Source organism: Leopardus geoffroyi, chromosome D1 (assembly GCF_018350155.1).
Source record: "Leopardus geoffroyi isolate Oge1 chromosome D1, O.geoffroyi_Oge1_pat1.0, whole genome shotgun sequence".
Lineage (NCBI taxonomy): Eukaryota > Metazoa > Chordata > Mammalia > Carnivora > Felidae > Leopardus > Leopardus geoffroyi.
Genome location: NC_059329.1, coordinates 46,679,344 through 46,702,786, shown reverse-complemented (window position 1 = coordinate 46,702,786; position 23,443 = coordinate 46,679,344). Strand labels below are relative to the sequence as shown.

General features: G+C 35.2%; 1 protein-coding gene across 27 annotated transcripts in view; it reads right to left on the bottom strand.

The window, feature by feature from the left end:
- The window catches only part of PICALM (phosphatidylinositol binding clathrin assembly protein), a 100,212-nt gene that overhangs the window by 11,471 nt on the left and 65,298 nt on the right, over positions 1 to 23,443 (bottom strand). For 3 of the 27 annotated variants that reach the window (XM_045483708.1, XM_045483702.1, XM_045483707.1), the window contains exons 13-21: positions 22,440 to 22,589; positions 18,908 to 18,988; positions 14,472 to 14,579; positions 12,013 to 12,144; positions 11,888 to 11,918; positions 11,615 to 11,714; positions 8,024 to 8,047; positions 6,556 to 6,615; positions 4,935 to 5,039 (exon numbers count right to left, since the gene is read on the bottom strand). In XM_045483708.1, the coding sequence (XP_045339664.1) occupies positions 4,935 to 5,039; positions 6,556 to 6,615; positions 8,024 to 8,047; positions 11,615 to 11,714; positions 11,888 to 11,918; positions 12,013 to 12,144; positions 14,472 to 14,579; positions 18,908 to 18,988; positions 22,440 to 22,589 (791 nt within the window). The remainder of the gene's footprint in view (positions 1 to 4,934; positions 5,040 to 6,555; positions 6,616 to 8,023; positions 8,048 to 11,614; positions 11,715 to 11,887; positions 11,919 to 12,012; positions 12,145 to 14,471; positions 14,580 to 18,907; positions 18,989 to 22,439; positions 22,590 to 23,443) is intronic. The other 24 variants (XM_045483728.1, XM_045483721.1, XM_045483726.1 and 21 more) reach the window with 14 other exon arrangements.

Sequence of the window (23,443 nt, the reverse complement as noted above, 5' to 3'; positions counted from 1 at the left end):
GAACTGAAAGGTAATTCAATAAGAAAAATTATTCTGGGGGGGCACCTGGATGGCACAGTCGTTTAAGGGTCCAACTTCGGCTCACGTCACAATCTGTTTGAGTTCGAGCCCCACGTCAGGCTTTGTGCTGACAGCTCAGAGTCTGGAGCCTGCTTCAGATTCTCTCTCTCTCTCTCTCTCTCTCTCTCTGGAGCCTGCTTCAGATTCTCTCTCTCTCTCTCTCTCTCTCTCTCTCTCTTTCTCTCTGCCCCTCCCCCACTCGTGCTCCATCTCTCAAAAATGAATAAACGTTAAAAAAATTTAAAAATGTAACTATCTGGTTACAGCTAGCATTTGAATGGACAAAATTAATTCAAGGGACTACCTAAGAACAATTAAAAACTAAAACATGAAAAAAACTCACCTACTTCAAACATAAATAGTTTAATTGTTTTAATTATTAAAAATAGTCAATCACATGGGGCGCCTGGGTGGCGCAGTCGGTTAAGCGTCCGACTTCAGCCAGGTCACGATCTCGCGGTCCGTGAGTTCGAGCCCCGCGTCGGGCTCTGGGCTGATGGCTCAGAGCCTGGAGCCTGTTTCCGATTCTGTGTCTCCCTCTCTCTCTGCCCCTCCCCCGTTCATGCTCTGTCTCTCTCTGTCCCAAAAGTAAATAAACGTTGAAAAAAAAAAAAAAAATTAAAAAAAAAAAAAAAAAAAGTCAATCACAGGGGAGCCACAGCAGCTCGTGGCTCATGAGTTTGAGCACTGTGTTGGGCTCTATGCTGACAGTGCAGAGTCTGGAGCCTGTTTCAGATTCTGTCTCCCTCTCTCTCTGCCCCTTCCCTACTTGTGCGCTTGCTTGAGCGTGCTCTCGCTCGCTCTCTCAGAAATAATAAATAAATAAACTTAAAAAAAAATCAATCACGAAATTAAAAGTATCTTCATTCCTTAGGTGACAGTTGTCAAATATTTTAGGTTACAATAACCATTAGCTAACAAATTAAACCAATCTTAAACATTGCTCTAAATTATTACAGTGGTCATAAGTAAGTAAAAAGAGAGGTCAATGAGGAACAAGTAAGTTACACAATAGAAAAGGAAAGTTTTTCAACCAGACTCACTTGTTTGACAATGTTCAAAACTATTACGAGTCAGGTACTATTCTAAGAACCAGGGACACAGAAGTAAACAAGCCACATAGAAGCCTGCCTCTAGGAGGCTTACAATCTACTACAGGAGTCTCTTGTTACACTGGATGGATGGATGGATGGATGGACGGATGGATGATGGACAGACAGATGGGACAGATGGGACAGATGAACAGATGTTAGATAGTGGTAAGTTCTATAAAGAAAAATAAAACAGGATAAGGAAAAGAACTTTAGATCTCAGAAGTACTGAAAGGGCATGAGAGATGACTAAAGAATTAGTGAAGAATGAACACTGGGACATGTATGGAATTGTTGAGTCACTACACTATATACCTGAAACTAATATAACACTATGTGTTAACTAACTAGAATTAAAATAAAAACTTAAAGAATAAATAAAGAATAAATCTACTTCATGACAGATAAAGGCCTTGTGGCAAAGATAATAAGTAGCAGCAGAAAACTGGATACTTAGGAGAACTATAAAGGCATGGGAATTGAAGAACCTGAATATTCTGTTTACTCACTATTACTGTTACAAATATGGAGACTTTGTGAGGCAGCTGTTAAGCCAGAAGGAAAGCTAAGGGATGTTCACATGTTGTTATATTTAGATTCACTTCCTTATTTTTAAATATGGAGATAAGACGCTAAAAATACTGCCATATCAGATTACTGGCGTATTTATAAAACAGATTAAATTACAAGGCAAGATACACAGGGAAACTACTGCAAAAGAAACCTGAGATTAAGGGTCCCTGCAGAAGACAAGAAGGGTGGATCTAATGACAGCAGAGGAACAATTAGTAGGGCTTTGTGATGAGACACCTGGAGAACAAAGGGAGAAAAGGAATTAAAAGTAACATTAAAAGATTTAGGATTCTGCCGTTCAAATGATTCAAACTGACTGAAGCTTTTTTGAGTCACTTCATTGCCACCTGACTTTTTTTCCTGGTTATCCATTTGCTTCCTTTATGTGCTTTCTTTAATCTATAATATTCAAAGTTAAGTACTCACATCAAATTTGATTTCTTAACTGGAAGAAATCAGTTAATTATTATCAGCAATAATAGAGCATTATTGCTCTAATGTTCTCATTTCTTTTCTCTTTTGACATAATTTGATTAGGAAAAGGTAGTTCTGCCACTGTCTCTCTTCATGACATGAAAATTCTAGCATGTTTTTTGATATTTCATGTTTGCATATTTTGGTGTTATGTGGATTTTAGAAGGCAACAGTATATAAAACCTGGATTAAGAGCAGATGCTAGGGAGTCAGCACTTTTTATAAAGGTAGATTTTTACTATGATTTTTTTAACCATATATTTTTTTAAAAAAGCAAAATTCATGCAAAATGTTTCAGTAAGGTTGAAAGCATTCCCTACAACTATAGATGTTCTTGACATTTATAGTAGTTATATCCTGAAATGTGTAAATGTAGTTTATAATCCAGCAGGAAACTCAAAAGATTGGCAGAGTGGTTCAGTGCTACATGCTAGTAGAGTAGCCATATGGACTCAGTCCCATTAGTACAGAGGCAGAGTGATACAAATGAGCACTGCACCAGAAATGAGAGATTCCTGGGGATAGTTGCATTTCACCATTTAGTTGGCTGAAGAACGTTTCCAAGTCTCAGCTTTCTCTATCGGAAAAATAGGATGGTCGGCCCATCCACCTTAAGTATTATGTTGAGAAGAGGGTGAAACAGTAAGTGCCTACAAACAGTCTGGCATTATCCAAGCTTAAGGTTATGATGTATTATGTTTCCGAGAAAGGAGCCTGCAAGATAAGACCCAGACTGGGGATACAGGGTTTAGTCACACATCAGGGAAAAAATTACTGTAGTCAGTAGTTCCTGGTAAATGTATAGCTCTGGACTATAGCTTTTTCTCTTAAATACATTTCAGGTGCTAATCACTTAGTCCAATCAGCAAAAAAATAAAAGTAATTTTTAAAAATAAATGATACTAGGGCCCCTGGGCAGCTCAGTTGGTTAAGCATCCAACAACTTCGGCTCGGGTCATGATCTCACAGTTCATGAGTTCAAGCCCTGCGTCGGGCTCTGTGCTGACAGCTCGGAACCTGCTTCAGATTCTATGTCTGCCCCTCTCTCTCTGTCCTTCCTCCCTGTGTGCTCGCTCTCTCAAAAGTAAATAAACATTAAAAAAATTTTTTTAATTAAGTAAATGATACATATCTGAAGTTAAAAGTATAGATAACAAAGAAAAAAACTGAAAAAGAAAAAAACAGAAAAACAAAATGACATAAGGAAGACATATAATCTCAAGAAAGCATCTACACCAATAGTTAGGGAAATCATCAACATTTTAAAAGATTATCAAGGGGCGCCTGGGTGGCGCAGTCGGTTAAGCGTCCGACTTCAGCCAGGTCACGATCTCGCGGTCCGCGAGTTCAAGCCCCGCGTCGGGCTCTGGGCTGATGGCTCAGAGCCTGGAGCCTGCTTCTGATTCTGTGTCTCCCTCTCTCTCTGCCCCTCCCCCGTTCATGCTCTGTCTCTCTCTGTCCCAAAAATAAATAAACGTTGAAAAAAAAAATTAAAAAAAAAAAAATAAAAAAAAATAAAAGATTATCAAAATCTAATATATTTCTTTCTTTAGCAAGTTAAGTCAGTACTTAGGCCTACTACTGGTAAAAGAAGGGAAAGAAAGGTATACATATCCATAATCCATCTTATAAAAACAAATACATACGAAATAAGTGACTTATAAAAAAGTTATGGCTGCATCAAGTACTCTTACTCCCAGCAACCTTCATGGTAAATACTCTGATAAACAAACAGGAAGATCACTTTAACATGGAAAAAAGAGGCAAGAGGGTAAATATATGAATTGCAAAGAACATGGATTTTACCTTTTAATCAGAACGAAATTCACTACCCATTCCAAGTTACTGGTGCTCCCTAAGATGCTAATTTATGAAATGAGTTAAATTCTTCAAAAGGGCTGAAAAACAAAAGGATCGATCCCCTTGTGATAGAAAAAAAATTCTATCACTTCCTGAGTGTCTCATCCACTGGTATGCCAGAAAGAAGGGACTAACAAATTTCATATCTCTCCTACCCATAATGAGGAGAAACTTTCAAAAAACAAAACAAAACAAAAAATCCAGATTCCTCTAATGCTAACAAAAATGGGATAAAAAACAAACTGAGTACTTGGGGTGAAATTTCAGGACCTGGGAGAGGGTCTACGAAACATCTGAAAAGTCTCTCCTTCAAAGAAATTAGGTCAGCATGGCATTTCAAGTTTTTGTTTGTTTGTTTCTTTGTTTGCCTTCCTCCCCACACCCCCCCCACCCCCACCAGTTTGTGTTTAAATACAATCCTCAGTGGCAGGAAGTTATCTAAAAAAAAAAAAAAAATAACATTCACATCTTTTTGTAGACTTGTCTTGTGGTACAAACATCTCAAGGGCAACATCTTTCGTGTAGCACCATTCAAACCAAGGCACTGGAGCTCAGTTTCTAGGGTTCACAAAGGAGAGCAAGCCAGAATCATGAACAGAAAGTAGGCTCCTTAATCTCAGAAAAACCACCCTCTGGATTGACCAACTACAAGTTATCAAGAATTTTTCATCCTTAATGTTTGTAATCTGCTTGTGCTTTCCTTCCAAATAATATTCTTAAAAGCTCTTAGATGATAAAGAGGCAAACAAGACAACATCCACCATCAATGGGGAAAAAACACTAATAGCTTGTTTCTCAAGTTGTATAAGAGGAATTATTAGTATTATATTCTTTCTACATCAAGCACATTAAAAGTTACATATGGCACATTAATACCTGTGCTCCTGATACAGGACCAAAGGGGTTTGGTGGTCTCATGACAGGCTGGCTATATATTAAGGTTGGTTGTGTCATTACAGGTACACTTCCCATTTGAGGAGGCTAAAAAAATAGAAAAATATTAAGTTAAATGATGTTGATGGACATCTTCCTTAAGTAGTACACAAGAAGGATGTCAATAATGAAAAAAACTAGTACTTTTGCTTTAACTCAAAGGAAAAATTCTTGTAAATACAGCTACAAATTCTTAAGAGCTTTTTTTAAAGTCTTTAATGTACTCACTTCTAAAGTTTGTTTTTTAAAAAAAAAAAGCTTAAATTTAAGAAAAACATAAATCTTACTACAGTATGACAGACAAAGCAATTCAAACCAATCCAAAATTTCCAAATTTGTCAGTTTTAGACACAGGAAAACTTAAAAAACTGTAAAATAGTGAAGCTATTTCAAAGTAAACTGCCTTTGTGTATTAGATCAAGTTCTTACATCATTATGCAAGTAATCACAAGTGAATATAGTTGTTTCTTTGAAGAGGTTTACTCTCTATGGCTCTTTAACTTTATTTCTGCTACTGTTAGGGAGAACCAAGAAGAGGTTTAAACCAAGAAGAGGTTTAAATAACACATGAAGAGCTTAGTTCATTCTATAACTGAAAACAGAATCACAACCAACCATCTGTTTCTTTAAAAATTACCACTCCATGGTATAAAATCAGCATAAGTAAGTGACCAAACAGAACATACACAGACCACTACGTTATTTTGGTTAAAATGCCATAGTCTGAAGTCTTATCTTTCTGTAAGTTCTATTTAACCTTTCAACTAAATTCCTATTTATAGCAAGAGCTTAACTTTAACCTGTGAGATTTTGTGCACACTCCTTTCTTCTATAGTAACCACCCGTCCAAAAGCTGTGAAACTTCTTCATATGTGGGAAACAAGCTACTTCCAGAAGATGTAAATAAAGAAGTAGCACAGAGGCCGCAGTAACAATACCAAGGAAGGTGGTGCTGTCTCCTACTGGTAACAGTACCTCAAACATGTACGGGGGTGGGGTGGGGGTGGGGTTGAAGCCACTACCTCCATTTCTTATCTAAGTGAGTGTATATATTAAGAAAGCTAGGAGAGTAAAGGCACTGTAGAATGTGGATTGTAGGCAGCTTAAAGGTTTAAAGGACTATTTCTGTATGGTAGCAATCACTGTCAAAGGAAAGTTTCTCTGGCCTTTACTGGACTGAAATTGCCCTGATACAATTCAACAAATGTAATTCCTGCCCTTCCCCTACAGTATTAAGGTTTTTATAAGACTTCAATGGTATCAGTGTAAGGTCACACAAATGGTTGGAGTTAAAATTAATGTTTAAATGAGTTTGTAATGAAGTAGAAAATGCTTAGCAAAGTTATGAGGGAAAAAATAAGCTAAGTAATACTGGGAAAATTCATAAACAATATCAGCTGTATAATGACTATTCTAGAAATATTTATGAAACCAATGCCGTAAGATTCTGTGTTAGGCACTAAGAGTATGTGTGGCACTAAGTGCTTTTTTTAGTTAAGTTTGTATAAAGGCATGTTAAACATGAATTAATCTATTTTCAAAATGTGTCTAGAAAAATACTTACGATTCCATATCCTATCATGCCTGTTGGTGTAGTAGCAGGATAGGCCATTACAGGGGGTGCCTGACATGGTGGAGAAAAAATAAACAAGGATGTATATAACTTATGTGTGTCAACTGAGTACATGGAATTAATAGCTTGTGGTTCCACTAAAAAGAATTGCTAAGACAGCTGTGATTAAATGTGACACTTGTGATCATTAATAACTTGTGTCAATTAATGCTCAATGAAAAAGAGTGTCTTGAAATTAGCAGAAAAGCAGAATTATTAGAAAGAAAAAAATACCATGTAAACTTAGATACAACAGTGATCTAAAATTTCTATGAGCTTTTTACAGCTTTAAAAATCTTCAGATTTTAAAAAATATTCAAAATTCTAAAAGTTAAAGTCCATCACTATCAGTAGCATAAAAAATGTTTACCTAGAAAAAGCTGTATTACTGAATGTTTTCTTAGGTACTTCATTTTTTGAGCAAGAAAAAATAATTTTTAAAGATCCCCAATCAAATAATAACCTGATCTTCCAAAAAATTAGTTTCTAAAGACCTCATTTACTCTTTTCAAAGAGCCCCAAAGATTTCAAAACACTACTGAATAGGACTATTTCTATGACGCACACAGTTCTTAACATGGAGTACGTACATTAGCATTCCTTCTAATCTACTCTATAAATTACTTTAACTATCTTCTGCAAAGCACCAATTTGGAGGAGCAATACATTTTTAAATCTGTTTATGCTTTAATGCTTAAAAAAGCCACCTAGCCCTAGGATGTTTAAGTTCCCTTTCTCCTACTTTAACTCATGCTCTGTAAATATACAATCTGAGCACAGAAATCATTTTAGATATATTTGCTGTCTTAACAACATTCCCTGTGTGTATCTTATAATGAAAACTGAAACTGAATACAGGAGAAAGACCAATAACACTGCTGAAACATAAAAAATAACTGAAATTTTATGGCAATTTGAACATATGCATGGAGAAGTTAAATGAAGCACAACTGAAGTGAACAGTTAAAAGTTGAGTATTTGAGTAAGCATGTAGGACTTATTGGTCTCTCCCTACTTAAAAACCGAGAGCTGCAAGAGCAGTAGACAAACTGCCAAGTACAGCAGAAGCCTGTAAGATTTCATGCAATTGTTATTGTCAACATTACCACAATCAACATTTCCCTTCATTCAGAAATCATCAAGTGCATAGTGGCAGCACAGATACACACACAGACACCCAGCCATCTGGCAGCAAATGGCAGAATATTAAGCAAGAAAAAAAAATCTGTATTTCCCATGCCACCATCAGAATCAATTCTGCAACACATCCATGAAATCAGTAGATGCTAGAAAGAATTTTTGGCACATTGAAAATCTGAATGTGAAAACAAGTAATAGCTAGAAGGTTATGAGATTCGGCTACAGCAGTGGTTAATAGCATGCCAATTTATTGCAAAAAGGCTAGTTTTTGGTCACTTACGTATTGTGGAAAATGCATGCCATTCTGTTTTTCCCAGGAAGAACAATTACATAATGCAATAACACTGGATTAGAACAAGTACTTACACAACAGAAAATACACAGAGCATTTTAGTTCACATGTACATTCACTAACTACCTAAAATCTCTTGTATTTCCAAATCTAATGGAAGAACACCTAAACTAAAACACTATCAAGGTTACTAGGAAAATTTAGTCTCCAGCATAATCCCCTTACATACCTAATAGTTTACTATTACAAGTATCATAAAACATAAATGCAAAATTCATTGCATCCCATGAACAGGGTTGCATACCATAGAAAAAAAGCAAGCAGTAATTAAAAGTAATTAAAACCATATCTATTAATAAAATACTAATGAATTTTTTAATTAAAAAATGTTCAAAAACCTTGACAGTGTTTATGGATTAATAAAAAGGTTAGAAATGTAAAGACATGTCATAAGCAGCAGTTTATCTAAGTTGTGAATCACATCACCAGCCCTATATGTTAGTCATTAAAAGGAAACTCTATGAAATACATACATACAAATTTTAACATTTTAACAAAATTCTTAAGAGATGACACACATTGACACAATACCATAAATATCATCAACTTACATACAAATTCCAAATGGCTAAATGCCTATTCCATTCTGGTAGTCAATCTTAAGTCAAGTGCTGTCTACAAACTTCTAATATTTCATATAGTCTAATACTAATTTTATAACAAAATATTCATTGTATTTTCATATCAGCATTTGGATTTATATCAGGTCTCATGTATTATCAATGTACAATTCACACCTGAGGCTACAAAATCCACTAAACTAACCTCTTGTCATCCCTGGTCAGTGAGGTATGTTATAGTGTGGATAAACACTGGATTCAGAGTCAGAAGGAATGGATTTAAACTAAAATCTGCTTTCTAGAGGCTTTGTACATAAAAAAAAAAAACAAAAAAAAAACTGCATAACTTTATTCCTATAATTGGGATGATACCTATTCAAACTTCCCAAGAATGTACTGTTAACAGATTCAAGAGAGTGAGTGTATACATATGTGTAAAAAACTAACAAGCTACTTAACTGCAAGGATATATTAGTAGTAATGGCAGTGAACCTTATCAATGAAAAACTGTTGCCTTAAAAAGGTAGCTAAATTTCTTTGTTATTTTCCAGTTAAGAAGATGGATTGGATGGAATGGATTTCAGCTAAAATCTGCTTTACAGAAGCTTTGTACTTAAAGTACTTTGTACTTAAAAAAAAATTGAACAACTTTATTCTTATAATTGGAATGGTATCAATTCAAACTTCCCCCAGAATGTACTATTAACAGATTCAAGATAGTGAGTGTATATGTATGTGTAAAAACTTAACAAGCTACTTAAATGCAAAGATTTATTAGTAGTAATGGCAGTGAACCCTCTCAATAAAAAACTGAAAAATTGTTGCCTTAAAAAAGGTAGCTAACTTTCATTGTTATTTTCCAATTAATTTTCCAATTAAGAAGACTAGAGCTGGGGCGCCTGGGTGGCTCAGTCGGTTAAGTGGCTGACTTCGGCTCAGGTCATGATCTCGCAGTCCATGAGTTCGAGCCCCGCATCAGGCTCTGTGCTGATAGTTCAGAGCCTGGAGCCTGCTTCTGTTTCTGTGTCTCCCTCTCTCTCTGCCCCTCGCCAATTTGTGCTCTGTCTGCCTTTCAAAAATGAATAAATGTTAAAAAAAATTAAAAAAAAAAAAAAAAAAGACTAGAGCTAACAAAACTTTTTGGATAATGTCACAAATTTTATCAGCACACTATTTTTAGCTCAGCCCTAGGAATTTTAACATATGATCAACCCCAGGAGAAACAGGGCAGTGCTCTAGAAGGGATTTAATAACAAGTGGCTGTAACAGGGGTAATGGTGGTCACTAACAACATCAGGAAGGCTACAATGTGTAATCAAAATGCTTCTATTCACAGTTATAAGAAAGCATGTTTTAAATTTTTCTATGAGAAAAATTTTCTATGAGAAAAAACTGGTTTTCTCTGATGCAGGAAAACTTATCGCACTGATAAAAACAGCAGCTGACCAAGGATGGGGGGGACAGCCACAAAGCTAACTCTGGTACAACCATAGTTTATAGTGATTAAAAATATGTGGGGTGCCTGGGTGGTTCAGTCGTTAATCATCTGTATTCGGCCCAGGTCATGATCTCACGGTTCATGACCTCAAGCCCCGCCTTGGGTGAATTTGAGCCACTGCTTCGGGGTAAAAAACAACCAAAAACCAAAAACCAAAAACCAAAAAACACATGAGCCCCTGCCTTGGGTGAGCCCTGCTCCTTCCCCCACCTCTCTCTCCCGCCTCTTGCTCACTTGCGCCCTCCTTTCTCTCTCAAAAAAATTAGTAGGACTTCTTCAGTACTAGATGGTAACTACTAAGCATATACAATTAACCCTCATTTTTCACGGATTCTGTATTTACAAACCTGCCTACTTGCTAACATTTATTTGTGATCCCCAAAGCAACATTTGTGGTGTTTTTGAGGTCACTGACAGACATGCATAGAGTAGTGAAAAATCTGTTGCCCAACGCCTTTGTTCCCACCTAAAGGTGACCAAGGTGAGGTTCTGCCTCCGAGGGTGGGGAACAGGGCAGGGTACTGCAAGCAGCTCTGGCTCTGGCTACGGCTCAAGTCTCAAGTCTGGCACTTGTCAGCGCAGCAGCCTCAAGTAAGTAAGTCACTTAACACATATGAACTGCATTTTCTTTTTTGTAAAATAAATTAAAAAAAATAGCATCTACTAGAATGAGTTTGATTAGGATTTAAAATTATAATATTTGTAAGGGTTGTGTATGTGTTGATTCTCCTTATTTGCTGCACTTATGTTGTTAAAGTAACACAACACAAAATCAATGATTGATAAACCATTACTAGAGGAAATAGGTATGTATGTGAGTGTGAACCTAGCAATGGTCAGTGTTCAGGGGATTTTAAGAATATAATTACAGCAAATAAGGAAAACCAACTGTATGAACTATTTGACAATATTAACAAAAACCAAGCAATGTATAGTTTCTTTACCAATGGTGAGATCAAAAAAATACTAAAGATTTTATATTCTAGATAAATAAATAATAGATTTGAGACCAGCAGTAGAGGGTAATGTTTAAAAGCATTAATCATTAACTGCTCTGAGGTTAGACTGCCTGGGTTCTAAAAATTCACCCAATCACTTAAGAACTCTGGGAGCCTAGGCATATTATGTAACAACACCGTGTCTCCATTTCCTCATCTGAACACTGGGGACAGTAATAGTTACTACCACGTAAGGTTAATTTGAGGATTATACAAAACAAAGCCACATATTATTTATTGAATGATGCCTGCAACAGAGGAACCTTTAAATATATGTTAGCTACTAAAATGTACTCGGAAAAGATAGTCAAACAGATTCCTTTAAAAACAAAACAAAAACAAGTTTCTTATATTTCTAAAACTGAATAAACAATTTTTCCACTTATAGTTATCACTTTAAAAACATTTTCATGTCACACATTCACCTAAATTATTCTCGTTACTGTGAACTTTTTCAACTCACCATTGTTGCAGCATTCCAAGCAGTTGTTGGTGCAACCTTTGGTTGCCAGTTAGATCCTCCAGTTAGCTTCTTTTCACCTGGCTGACTCCAATTTACATCACTTTAAATAAACATAAGTGAGAACATTAAATGTCTGTAATTATAAATGTTCTTTCCTATACATTGAGATTGAACAAAAAGATGTAGGTTTGGCATCTCTACACATACTTTGGAGATGAAAGCCAAATCAACTTTTAAATGGTACATGAGAAAATAACACAAATAAACACTCACTTCTTAGTGGTTCCATTTCCAATGCCAAGATCTATGACAGGAGAAAAAGGAAGCATTTAAAAACCAGACTCATTTTTAATACAGCTTATTTTAAAGTAGATTAAAAGAATCTAAAGAATACTTACTGCCCACAAGGTTTGCTAAGGATGAATCCAAGTCATCAGATACTAACTTGTTAGGTGGAAGTTTGGCAACAGGAAGACTCTGGTTCTGAGAAGCCACTGTTGGTTTGAGAAGTCCACCTAGTTCATCAAAGCCTTAAAGTTACAAACAGACGAAATAGGATATGTAAGGGACTTTATGGTGCTACAGCTTTCTAAAGGAGATCTTTGCCTTTTCTACTCGTTTGTTTGTTGGAAAAGTCCACCAGAACATTGGACATTAATAAATGTCCTTAAATGAAAAAGGGAGAAATGCATCATTTCTGATTCATGAACTGATTGAAAAGGCAAATTTGCTTTGATACAAATCATGTCTTACTTCATGACAAAATTGTATTAAGGTTATAAGGATGAAGAAAGAGGCGCCTGGGTGGCTCAGTCAGTTAAGTATCCGAATTCAGCTCAGGTCATGATCTCACAGTTCGTGGGTTCAAGCTCCACATCAGGCTCTGTGCTGACAGCTCAGAGCCTGAAGTCTGCTTCGGGTTCTGTGTCTCTCTCTCTCTGCTCCTCCTCTGCTTGTTCTCTCTCTCTCTCTCTCTCTCAAATACAAATAATAAACATAATAAATAATAATAAAAAAAGAGAGATGAAGAAAGAAGGATTCAGGTAAACAATTTTTATTCCAAAGTTGTGAAAGAGGAGGGAATAGAATGTAATTCTCCCCCTCGCTGGGAAAATTTTCTGAAGACTCACATACACCTGAAGAAATATAGATAAAAATACATCCCTGTAACTTTGAAAAGTTTTTCTTCTAAGAAATATCTCCTAGACCTCTTTACATTCTTCAGCGTGGAGAATGTAAGGTATCTGTAAACCAGTATGTTACAAGCAAGTGAAAATGAACTGCTTGATCATCACTTTTCTTCTATCTAAAACCAGCTAACCTAAATTATACTGAAGAAACCGCTAATGCCCCAATTGGATGAAAACATCTAGTAAACAAGAACATTGCTTAGAAATGTAAATAAAATAAAATTCCTTAAGGTTCTCTACCAAAGCGAGAAGGGAAGGTAAAGCAAATCCAAACAAACCCACTGAAGAACACAATAATAGCGGGATCTAGGGGGCGCCCGGGTGGCTCAGTCCATTAAGCATCAGACTTGATTTCAGCTCAGGTTATGATTTCATAATTCAGGAGTTCAAGCCCTGTAGTGAGATTCTCTGCTCTATCAGCACAGAGCCTGCTTCGGATTCTCTCTCCCTCTCTCTCTGCCCCTCCCATGCTTGCTGGTTCTCGTTCTCTCTCTCTCTCTCAAAATAAAGCAAACACACACACACACACACACACACACACACACACACACACAGCATGACCTAGAAATAAGAGAGAATTTGAAAAAGAAAAGTCACCAAAAATGGTGGTTTACAAACTATGAACAGTTGATCTCTACTTCCTTTATCCTTCATCTCAGAAAGACAAACTCAAAAGGAAAAAGTCAAATGCATCAAAAAATATAATTATAAAACTACTAGTACGTAGAAAAAAAATCTTAGTTCATATTCTTTATAAGCCTGCTTCCTATTTATACATACAACTAATTATATATAAAATTAAAAACACCTCAATGTTTCTTTAAATGGTATGAAATTAATTACTAACCAAAATCAAAGGTCATCGCGTAGTAATAGTCAATTTTATGGAAACTCTTATTAATCTTTACAAACTTCAAATTAACAAGATATTATATGAAAACAAATGGAAACATGGCTCTACAAATTTACAGAAGTTCTTTTAAGACAAATGAAAAAGTATACTATAAAAAGAATCATCCTTAAAATAACAAAAAGCCCCCACAGATCTGATCCATTCTAGCTGTTTATACATGGACTATCTCAACCAGTCAAGGTACCACAGGTTTTCTTTTCCTTGTTATCAAAAAAGTCAATTTCATTTCAGTAAAGGTAAAAATTGTAATGATTACAAAGCACAACACTCTACATATAGTCACTAGCAACTTAACAGTCTAATCTGAGCAAGATTCATTTAGGTCTGGGAGAGAAAATCTTCCCAGTGTCAAACTGCCACTAAGAAAAGGGTAACAGTTAAAAATCTCTTGAAGTTCTCAACTAGTGGTTGAAAAAGAGAAACAACTTCATTGGCTACCCCAATTTAATCTATTTACACCTGTTCAGAGGAGTATTATTATCTGTCCTTACACAGAGTCTATATGAGAACATTATAGTTATGTTAGTAAAACGATTTTTTCTGGGGTGCCTGCGTGGCTCAGTCAGATAAGCATCAGACTCCTGATTTCAGTTCCCGTCATGATCTCATGGTTCATGAGTTCAAGCCTTGCATCAGGATCCATGCTGACAATGAGGAGCCTGCTTGGGATTCTCTCCCTCTCTCTTTGCCCCTCTCCCACTGACACGCGCACTCTCTAAGCAAATAAATTACTTAAAAAACAAATGTTTCTTACCCCCAGAATCTACAATAACGTTGGTAGATTTATTTCCAAACACAGATTCAAAGTCAACATTAAGGCCAGCTGAAGGATGTGGCTGTGCAACTGGAGATGGAGTGAATCCTAAGAAAAACCAAAATGGAAAAAGTTCAATTCTTCACTAAATCTACATTTATAGTTCTTAATAATGATGACAATTGAATGGAAAAAGCAATAAATTCCATCAACAAAAAACAAGGCCAACCCTTCAAGCAAAATGTTTCTTAACATTACATTTTTTTGTGGTGATGACATTTTCCGTAACAAAATCATCCTACTGACAAAGAAAACTAACAAAAGAACAACTGAAGTTGAACCACTATTTTGTTTCATTACAAAAAAACCTTTGCTTATCTTTTTACCTTAATTTTGTATGCTGATGATCTTTAAAAAACTAAACACATCTAAAATTCCAGGATTTTGCATGAAGCAAAAAAAAACAAAAAAAAAAAAAAAACACAACGTTAAGTGATCATTTGGTAATGAGCTAAGCCTTCTATGGTGCTTAAAAAATATATGAATCTACTTAGTATACCCAGGAGTCTTCCCCTCCCTCTACCTACTCACCTTCCTTCCTTCAATGGTTAATCAAATGTAATACAGTTTAAGTTCATTTGAGAGGTAAAAAGATTCTGAAAGTTACAACTCACTAATCCTTACATCCCTCGTGTCCAGGTGCTGAGTATCAAAAACAATAAAAGAGACCATGTTCAACTCCTGACCACCTTCTAACTTCAAGTTGCTACTTCAAGAGTGAAGTGGCCAACTATACAATTAAACATGCTAATTTACCTAATGCAAATCTGAAATACCAGAACATAAATAGGAAACCTTCTTTCCTGTCTGTTACACTGATGCTGGTGGTACTAAGATAACACCCAGCTCATATCTCTGAAACCAGCTATCCTCAGGTAACAAATGAAGATTTTCAAAAAATTGTGAAAGGTTGTATTTTTGTGAGGCGAGGTTCTGAATTTCTAGGGTTTGAAAAGAAGAATTAAAATCATCTAAAAATAGTTGGGCTGCCACATGATTTGGGGAGTATATTCCAAGCAGAAAACAGTCTAGCATCTAGCAAGGATTACAAAGAAGGAATTCTTTTACTTTGTGGAAGGCTATCATAAATGGCTCCTAAGTTCTCTTCAATTCTAAATTCTATAAAGTCAAAATGTGTGTGTGTGGGGGTGTATATATATATCACATATATATACACGCCCACACACATATATGTACATATATATACACACACATATATATATGTGTGTGTATATATATATATAAATTAGTATTAGAAGATTATCAAATATATCATTAGGGAAAGGTTAACCTATTTAGTCGTCAACACGGCCTCTCTTCCCTCCCTCAACTTTCTGCTAAAGGACTTTCCGTCTGTCAGAATCTCACTTTGAATTCTTAAAATGTATAACATCAGGATATAAAGTACAATGATATTGTACTAAAAAGACTGATTTTTAAGAAAACTGTAAAAAGTAGGATAAGACTTGGTGAAAAGTCCACGAAAGTCCTCAAAGACAAAGAAGCTAGATCAATGACTTATCAATGACTCACAGAGCTGATACACATCAATACTACTACTTTAAAAGTAGCATTTTATTGCTAGCATAAGTATTCCATAGAGCACAAATTTTTAAAAATGTACTTATTCCATAATTACTTAACATTTAAACTACTCTTAAAGACACTGGTCATATAATGAGAACACAAATACAATCAAAATACAAAATAATTTAGTATATAAATCTGGCCATTAATCAAAAGGTTCCCAGATTTCTAAACTTACCAATTTAACAGCATTTTAAAGCGTACAAGCTGTTTAAGAATTTTACCATGGGCTCACTGCTTCTTCTCATAACTCCTTACAACTAAGAACTGATTTTATCTACTCAAGAAAGACAAAAATTTACCATATTTACTTATGTGCCCATCTGTGAGAAGTATACATATTGTTCTTTAAATCACTGTGGAAACAGTATCTTGGCTTTATTTCCAAACTTTAGAAAATACATGGAATACTAATTTATAACTAGGATATCATATCAAATTCCTATTTTTTCCTGTTATTTTGTCTTAGCTTTGTAGATTTTGGTGATTATCAGAGATAAGCCTATCCTTTATATTAATCCATTCATTACTATGTGTAAAGAGAGGAACCATTTCCCGAGGTCCCTAAGGGCATCAATCTGTGTAATTACAATACTATTATTACCTAAAAGTAGAAAAGGTTTGAAAGGATATTAAGTAATCCAGAGCTAGTACTTCAAATTTAAAGTCTCTAGGTATACATAAGCGAAAAGTAAAATGACTATTTTTAATAAATTGTAATAGCTGATAGGCTACCAGGGAAGAAAGCAACGTATTTCACAGTAATAATCTTTTAAGTAAGGAATGTGTATAAAACATGTTGAAGGTAAGAGTTCTGCATTATCATTTCAATGAACATTATCAACTTAATGGCCTTTTATCCCAAGTCACTTTTGGGGAGACTGTTAGGATTTAATTTTTAAAAGTTACTTAAAGAAAAAAAAACTAGGATCACCATTTCAAAAGGAAAATTTGGGGACAAAAAAAAAGATAAACAGGCTCTCTGAGTTAAGGTTAACTGTATGAAACAATCATGATATTGAACTGCCTACTCTTTGATTTCACCAAGGCCCAGTGAAAAACTCTGCCACTGACCGGCACTAATTCATAGTTTAACATTTAGAAACCATTGCCCTACACAGCAAATCTCAGAAGAACAATAATAAATTAACTGAAAGTACAGGATGAACAAGCTTTGGGGACAAAAAGGCATTCCAAACACCTTCCAGAAAAATTTACTGTTTTGTTAACAGATTTTGGTGGTAGTTCCAAAATAAATTAGACCTCATACTTTTTGTGAAAGTAACTTCTATTTATTAAACCCTATTAAACACTATCCCAAAGCTTTATAAACAGTATTATTATTTAAATCTCACAACAACCCCATAAATAGTTATTATTATTCTCCTTTTTACAGATGAGGAAACAAGGAGATTAAACAATTTACTCAAGATCAATGATTTAATAAGTGGCAAAACCAAAACTTAAACCCCAAATTGCCTGATTCCAAAATCTTTTAGGTGTTTTCAGTTTATCCCAAATATTTCATATTATATAAACTAGTTAGTAGAAAATTTTATTATTACAGCTATAATATTTATCCATCAGGACTATTAAAATTGTATGATCTTCTTGAGCTTTTCATAGCAAATGCTGGGCTTAAAAAGTGAAGAACCCATGGTAATTTTAAAACCTGAAAGCAATGAAAGAAGTGTTAAGACTGTATCTGATAATTAAATAATAATTTGGGTAAAAAGTCCATTGCAAATATTAAGGGAGCTGCATACACAAGATGGTTTTAATAGTTTCAATGATAACTCCATGTACCAGGCATAGTGCCAGATGTTATATTGTCATATACGTAAACTTCATGACAATCCTATCACCCATTATTATCCTATTTTTCATTGGCTTAGAAATGTTAAATACTTGTTTCAAATCATACAGGTAAGGAAGTAAACTGGAATTCAAAAAGGAAATCAAACGTAAATTCACTGGATTCTAAACACATACTTTCCATCAAATGTCCTCATAAATTTCATTTTTATTTATTTAATTTTTTTAAGTAGGCTCTACACCCAGCATGGAGCCGAACGCAGGGTTCAAACTCAGGACCCTTAGATCAAGACCTGAGCCGAGATCAAGAGTTAGATGCTAAACCGACTGAGCCACCCAGGCGCCTCATAAATTCCATTTTTAAATCCTTTAATCATGTCCAACTCTGCCAGTTGTTTAGTTGTGTTAAACATACTTTTTAATACCAACTGACCTAAGTTAATCAATGCAAAAAAAAAAAAAAAATCAGCTGGATTTTGAGGTTTCATCACTACTGCACTGGCCTAGAATATGTCTGCAAAGACAGAAATGAGTATCAAAAGTTGGCCATGCCTCTCTGGAAACTGTTTCCCATTTCTACTGTCTTGCATAGTGCTAGAAAAGCACACTTGTTTCCAACAGAACCTCCCTACACCTGTGCCACAACTGATCGAGTCGAAATTACTTAGTGTTTGTTCTAGCACTAACATCTATACAAAGGGCTTTAAATTCCATAAGCTTGTAATATTAAAATGTTATAAATTCCTCTGAAAATGTGAACCTTTTGAGTATTGGCTAAAGTAGGAAGATGACAAAGTATCCATTCACAAAACAATCCTGTGTTTAATCAAGGAAAACAAAATTAGGCAAAAAAGCTGTTATTCAAAAGTATTTTTTTCTTACAAAATTAAAAAAACAAACCTCATTTTGAGGCAAATAACAACAGAAACTCCCTCCTGCATAAACAGATGATCTTAAGAGATACCATTACCTACCTCCAAATAAACCAGCTACAGCAGAAGACTCGTGGCACATAAGGGTAGAATCAGGATAAGCCTGAGTGCCACAAAAAGAATCTGACAAGGCATACATGGGGGAAAAAAGAACAGGAAAAAAAAAAAAAAAGAGAGAGAGAGAGAGAGAGAGAGAGAGAGAAATGAGGAGGAACAGTTAAGAGTAGAATGGAGTAATTAAAAACAAACAAAACAAAAACAGGAGAGTCCAAGCTCTTAGTATTCTTTAAATTACAACCTACTTAAAAAAAAAAAAAAAAAAAAAAAGCGCCTGTCTCCATTATGAGTGTTATATTTAAAATATATCCACAACAAAATTTTGAAATAACCAACACTGCATTTCCTTAGAGAAATAAGAAGCAGTTGGCTTTTGTCAATATTAACATGTCTTCTGCTGTCTTCTTTTAATGATGAGTAAGTAGGCCTGAACAAGGTCACAGACATGGACAATCCACTCTTCTGGACTTATAATTGCTTTAATAAGGACTAGATAGTACAGTGAGCATCACATCACCAGATTAATATCCTCCTCTGGAAGGGTTAGAGGGTGTCTAGGTAGCTATTCTGTGATTTTTCTGGGTCATTCTTAATCCTATAAAGCAGAAGCTGGCAAATTACAGCCAGTGGCCTATTTTTATATGGCTGTGTGAGCTAAAAATGGTTTTTACATTTTTAAAGGGTTGTTTTTAAAAATGAAAGAAAACAAAAGAAGAATATACAACAGAGATTTTATGTATCTTGTAAAGCCTGAAATTATTTACTATCTGCCCCTTTACACAAAAAGTTTACTGACCACTGTTCTAGAGCAGTACTATCCTACAGAACTTTCTAATAACAGAAATGTTTTATAAATCTGCTCTGTCCAATATGGGAGCCACCAGTCACATGCGCCACTGAACAACAGAAATGTGGCTAATACAGCTAAGGAAGTAAAATTTTAACTTTAACATTTAATTTCAGTTAAGACATGTAGCTAGTGGCTAATTAGACAATATATCTCTGGGAATGACATATTTTGGGTGGTCCTTTCATGCTCTTAATACTCTAAGAAAACTTAGAATTTTTATTATACAAACGTACTTCTCAGGAACTTTTAATATGGATTAAAAGCCTTCTTATTAAAAAGCCTCTTCTTACGATAGGCATTAATCAGCAAACTATAGGTGCAGGTCTTTGTAAATAAAAATTTATTGGAACACAACCAAACAACATGTTTACGTACTGTCTATGGCTACTTTCATGCTATAAAGCCAAAGCTGGTAGCTACAACAGAGACTATGTGGTTCGTGAGCCGAATATATTTACAATCTGACCCTTTAAGACAAAGTGTGCTGATCCTTGTTCTATACTAATGCCTAACAGTCTAAACCACATGTGTGGTTTTTATTTTGCCATTCTGTAGTCATTTTTACAAAAAGGTAAGTACTTATTTTTTGCTTATGAAAAAATCTTGGCAGATTTGTTTGTTTGTTTTTTAAAGTATACTTGATACTTTAGTCTGCACATCCATAAGGGAAAGGGCAATGTAGAGCAAAGCTAAAGGTCTCCTGCTTCGAGCTTTTGCTCCTACTAGCTGGGTTGTCTTAGTGTATTCACTTTTCTGGGGACTCAGGCGATCCATCCAGAAAATGACAGTAATTATCTTACCAATATGAGAGTTGAAACTTGACCAAACACTCTCTGGAGGTCTTTGTAAGCCCTAAACCACCAATTCTATCATTTTATCTTCAAATGCACCAACTCACCTTGGCGCACATGGCCATCAAACTTTACTTTCTGTGCTTTCTGGTCTTCCTCTTGCCCAAACCCATGGGCTCCAACTTAAGAAACATTTGGAAAATGACATTTCTAGTATATTCCTTTTGTTACAGACTTTCCTTGGATAGCTTTTATATATTTTTGCTCTTCTATTTCAATGTGAAATAGCAATGGCCTTTAGCACTTAAGCTTACTGACCTCCATTCTACCCCTCTTCGGTGAATAGAAGATTGACAGCCTGAAACATATGCACTGCTCTGACTTAAACGATGGAAATGATAGCCCCAAAGCAAAGATACCTTTCATACCCCAAATTAAAGCAACTGACTTAAAAAGACACAAGGAACCATATTTACTAAATATATACTAGTTCACATTCAGTAAGCATAAAGAAAATACAAACTTATTAGAAAACCTGATTCAAAGGATAACTCTAGTAACCCTTTATTACCAGGCAAATAAGGTACTATATTTCACAAATTTTGTGAAGAGTAACAGAATGTGAAATTGCGTTTCAACCACTTTTTATTTAATTTGTAATGAATTACAATGACATACAGGAATTACTGTAATTAATTATTACAATTTGGAGCTATAAGACTTGTTATATATAACTAGGGCACCTGCCTTGGAACTCTCTCAAATCTCCACCTATTGCTTTCTCGTCACCTCCCTTCTGCCCCATTAGCTACATAGAACAGAATGTTCAGAATATGGCCACATGATCTCTTTAGGGTACACAGATAACTTTCTGCATGCTGCTTTAAACAAAGATTTTAATTTACATCACTTTAAGTTGTTTCTCTGAATTGAATAAAAGCAATTTCGCCAACTTTTAAGGAGCGTTTATCATCTTTCTGGAGGTTCAAAAACATTAATTTCAGGTTAGTGTACATTCAAAAACTTACATTTTCCTGTATTAACTCTAGAATGAAATTCTACCATTTTATGGATTTTTATACCACAATTAAATGCAATTTAGTCAACTTGTTTTTTATTTTCTACTTGTCATTTATGTCCAAGCTAACAATGAAGTGAAACCCTTAAGAATGGGACAGGGCACCTGGGTGGCTAACTCAGTTAAACTGACTCTAGATTTCAGCTCAGGTCATATATCAGGGTTTGTGAGCTGGGGCGATGACAGTGTGGAGCTGTCTTATGATTCTCTCTCTCTCTCTCTCTCTCTCTCCCCCTCTCCTGCTCATGTGCGCCCATGTGCTCCCTCTCTAAATAAATAAACTTAAAAAAACACAAAAGAATGAGACATACAGTATGTATTTGAGACAATCTAAAATAGTACTATTCACAGTATTAAAAAAAAAAAAAAAAAAAGAGATAGCTACTAAGAGTGATTAACTACCCTCTCTCCCAAACACAGAGGGGGAAAAACAGAAGCATGCATAAACATGTTGGTAACTTTTATGAGATGTTACCCTATAACCAACTCTTCGAATTAATAAAATGTGGCAAATGATGTTAGACAGCTTGAGCATCACACTAATATGATAGATAACAAAAGACTAAAAAAAGCACAACTTCAAAGGAAATTTTCTTTCCTAAAAACTTGGATTAAATAAAATTAGGGATACTAGTGTTAATTTAAAAATCTCACTACATTAATGCTATTTATTTTATTTTAAAATTTGATATTAAAATCCAAAATTATTGCAGTGCCTTAAAAATAACTGATGAATACGTAAAAAATACTTAGGCAGTATAAACATTAATTGGAAAGAAAGGTTAAATTGTACTTTACCAACAAACATTTCATGAGTAGGTGTCCTAGTAGTAAAAGTGGATACATCTGAAGAAATGGGAAGGTGAACATCACCACTACTTTTTGTGAGGAAAGGATTTAAGCTTGGAATGGCATCATCAACAGCATCTACAGTAGCAGAGAAAGGATCTGTGCAGTCCAAGTGCATTACAGCAAAATGAAGAAAGGAAGTAAATTAATTAGTATTGCAATTAGTCAAAAGATGCAAAGTGAAAAGTAGTAGCTATATTATTGTTTATTAATCTCAGTGCAAAATACCTAATCATCAACATCAAGATGGAAGAACTACATTTAATTATTTTAAAATGAAGCCTCAGAAGAAAACATTTATGTATCCAATTAACATTGGTAGCATACTAAGGATAGATCTGCTTTCCAAAATCAGGAAGCAAATAGATACTTAAAAAAAGAGAAAGAAACAAAATGTATCTATAAAAGAGCCACCCACCCTGGACCATGTTCCCTGCCCTAGGTGGGAATGCATTGGTTTTCATGGCATAGCTATGTTTACTCAAATAACAGACATAAACAATCAATAGTGTGTGGTATTGAGTAAAATTTCAAAAACAAAGAGAATCAGGGGTCAAGGGGTATTTCTAACAGGTGGAGGTAACTCGTGTATAGGTTCAGAGGTAAGAAATTAAAAAATACAGATGAAAAGGTCTAATGATTTAGAAAAAGGAAAGGAATTTTAGAAAAATGAAGAACAGAGGCATGAGTGGTGGCCATTTAGTAAACTGGGAACTGCTCTGAAGGTCCAGTTAAGGATTCTAAAGCCAAATCATTAAGCCTTTAAACAATTTGCTGAAGGGACGCCTGGGTGGCTCAGTCGGTTGTTAAACGTCTGACTCTTGATTTTGGCTCAGGTCATGATCTCACGGTTTCTAGGATGGAGGCCTGCGTGGAGCTCTGCACTGACAGTGCACAGTCTCCTTGGGATTCACTGTCTCCCTCTCTCCACACCTCCTCCATCTGCACTCTCT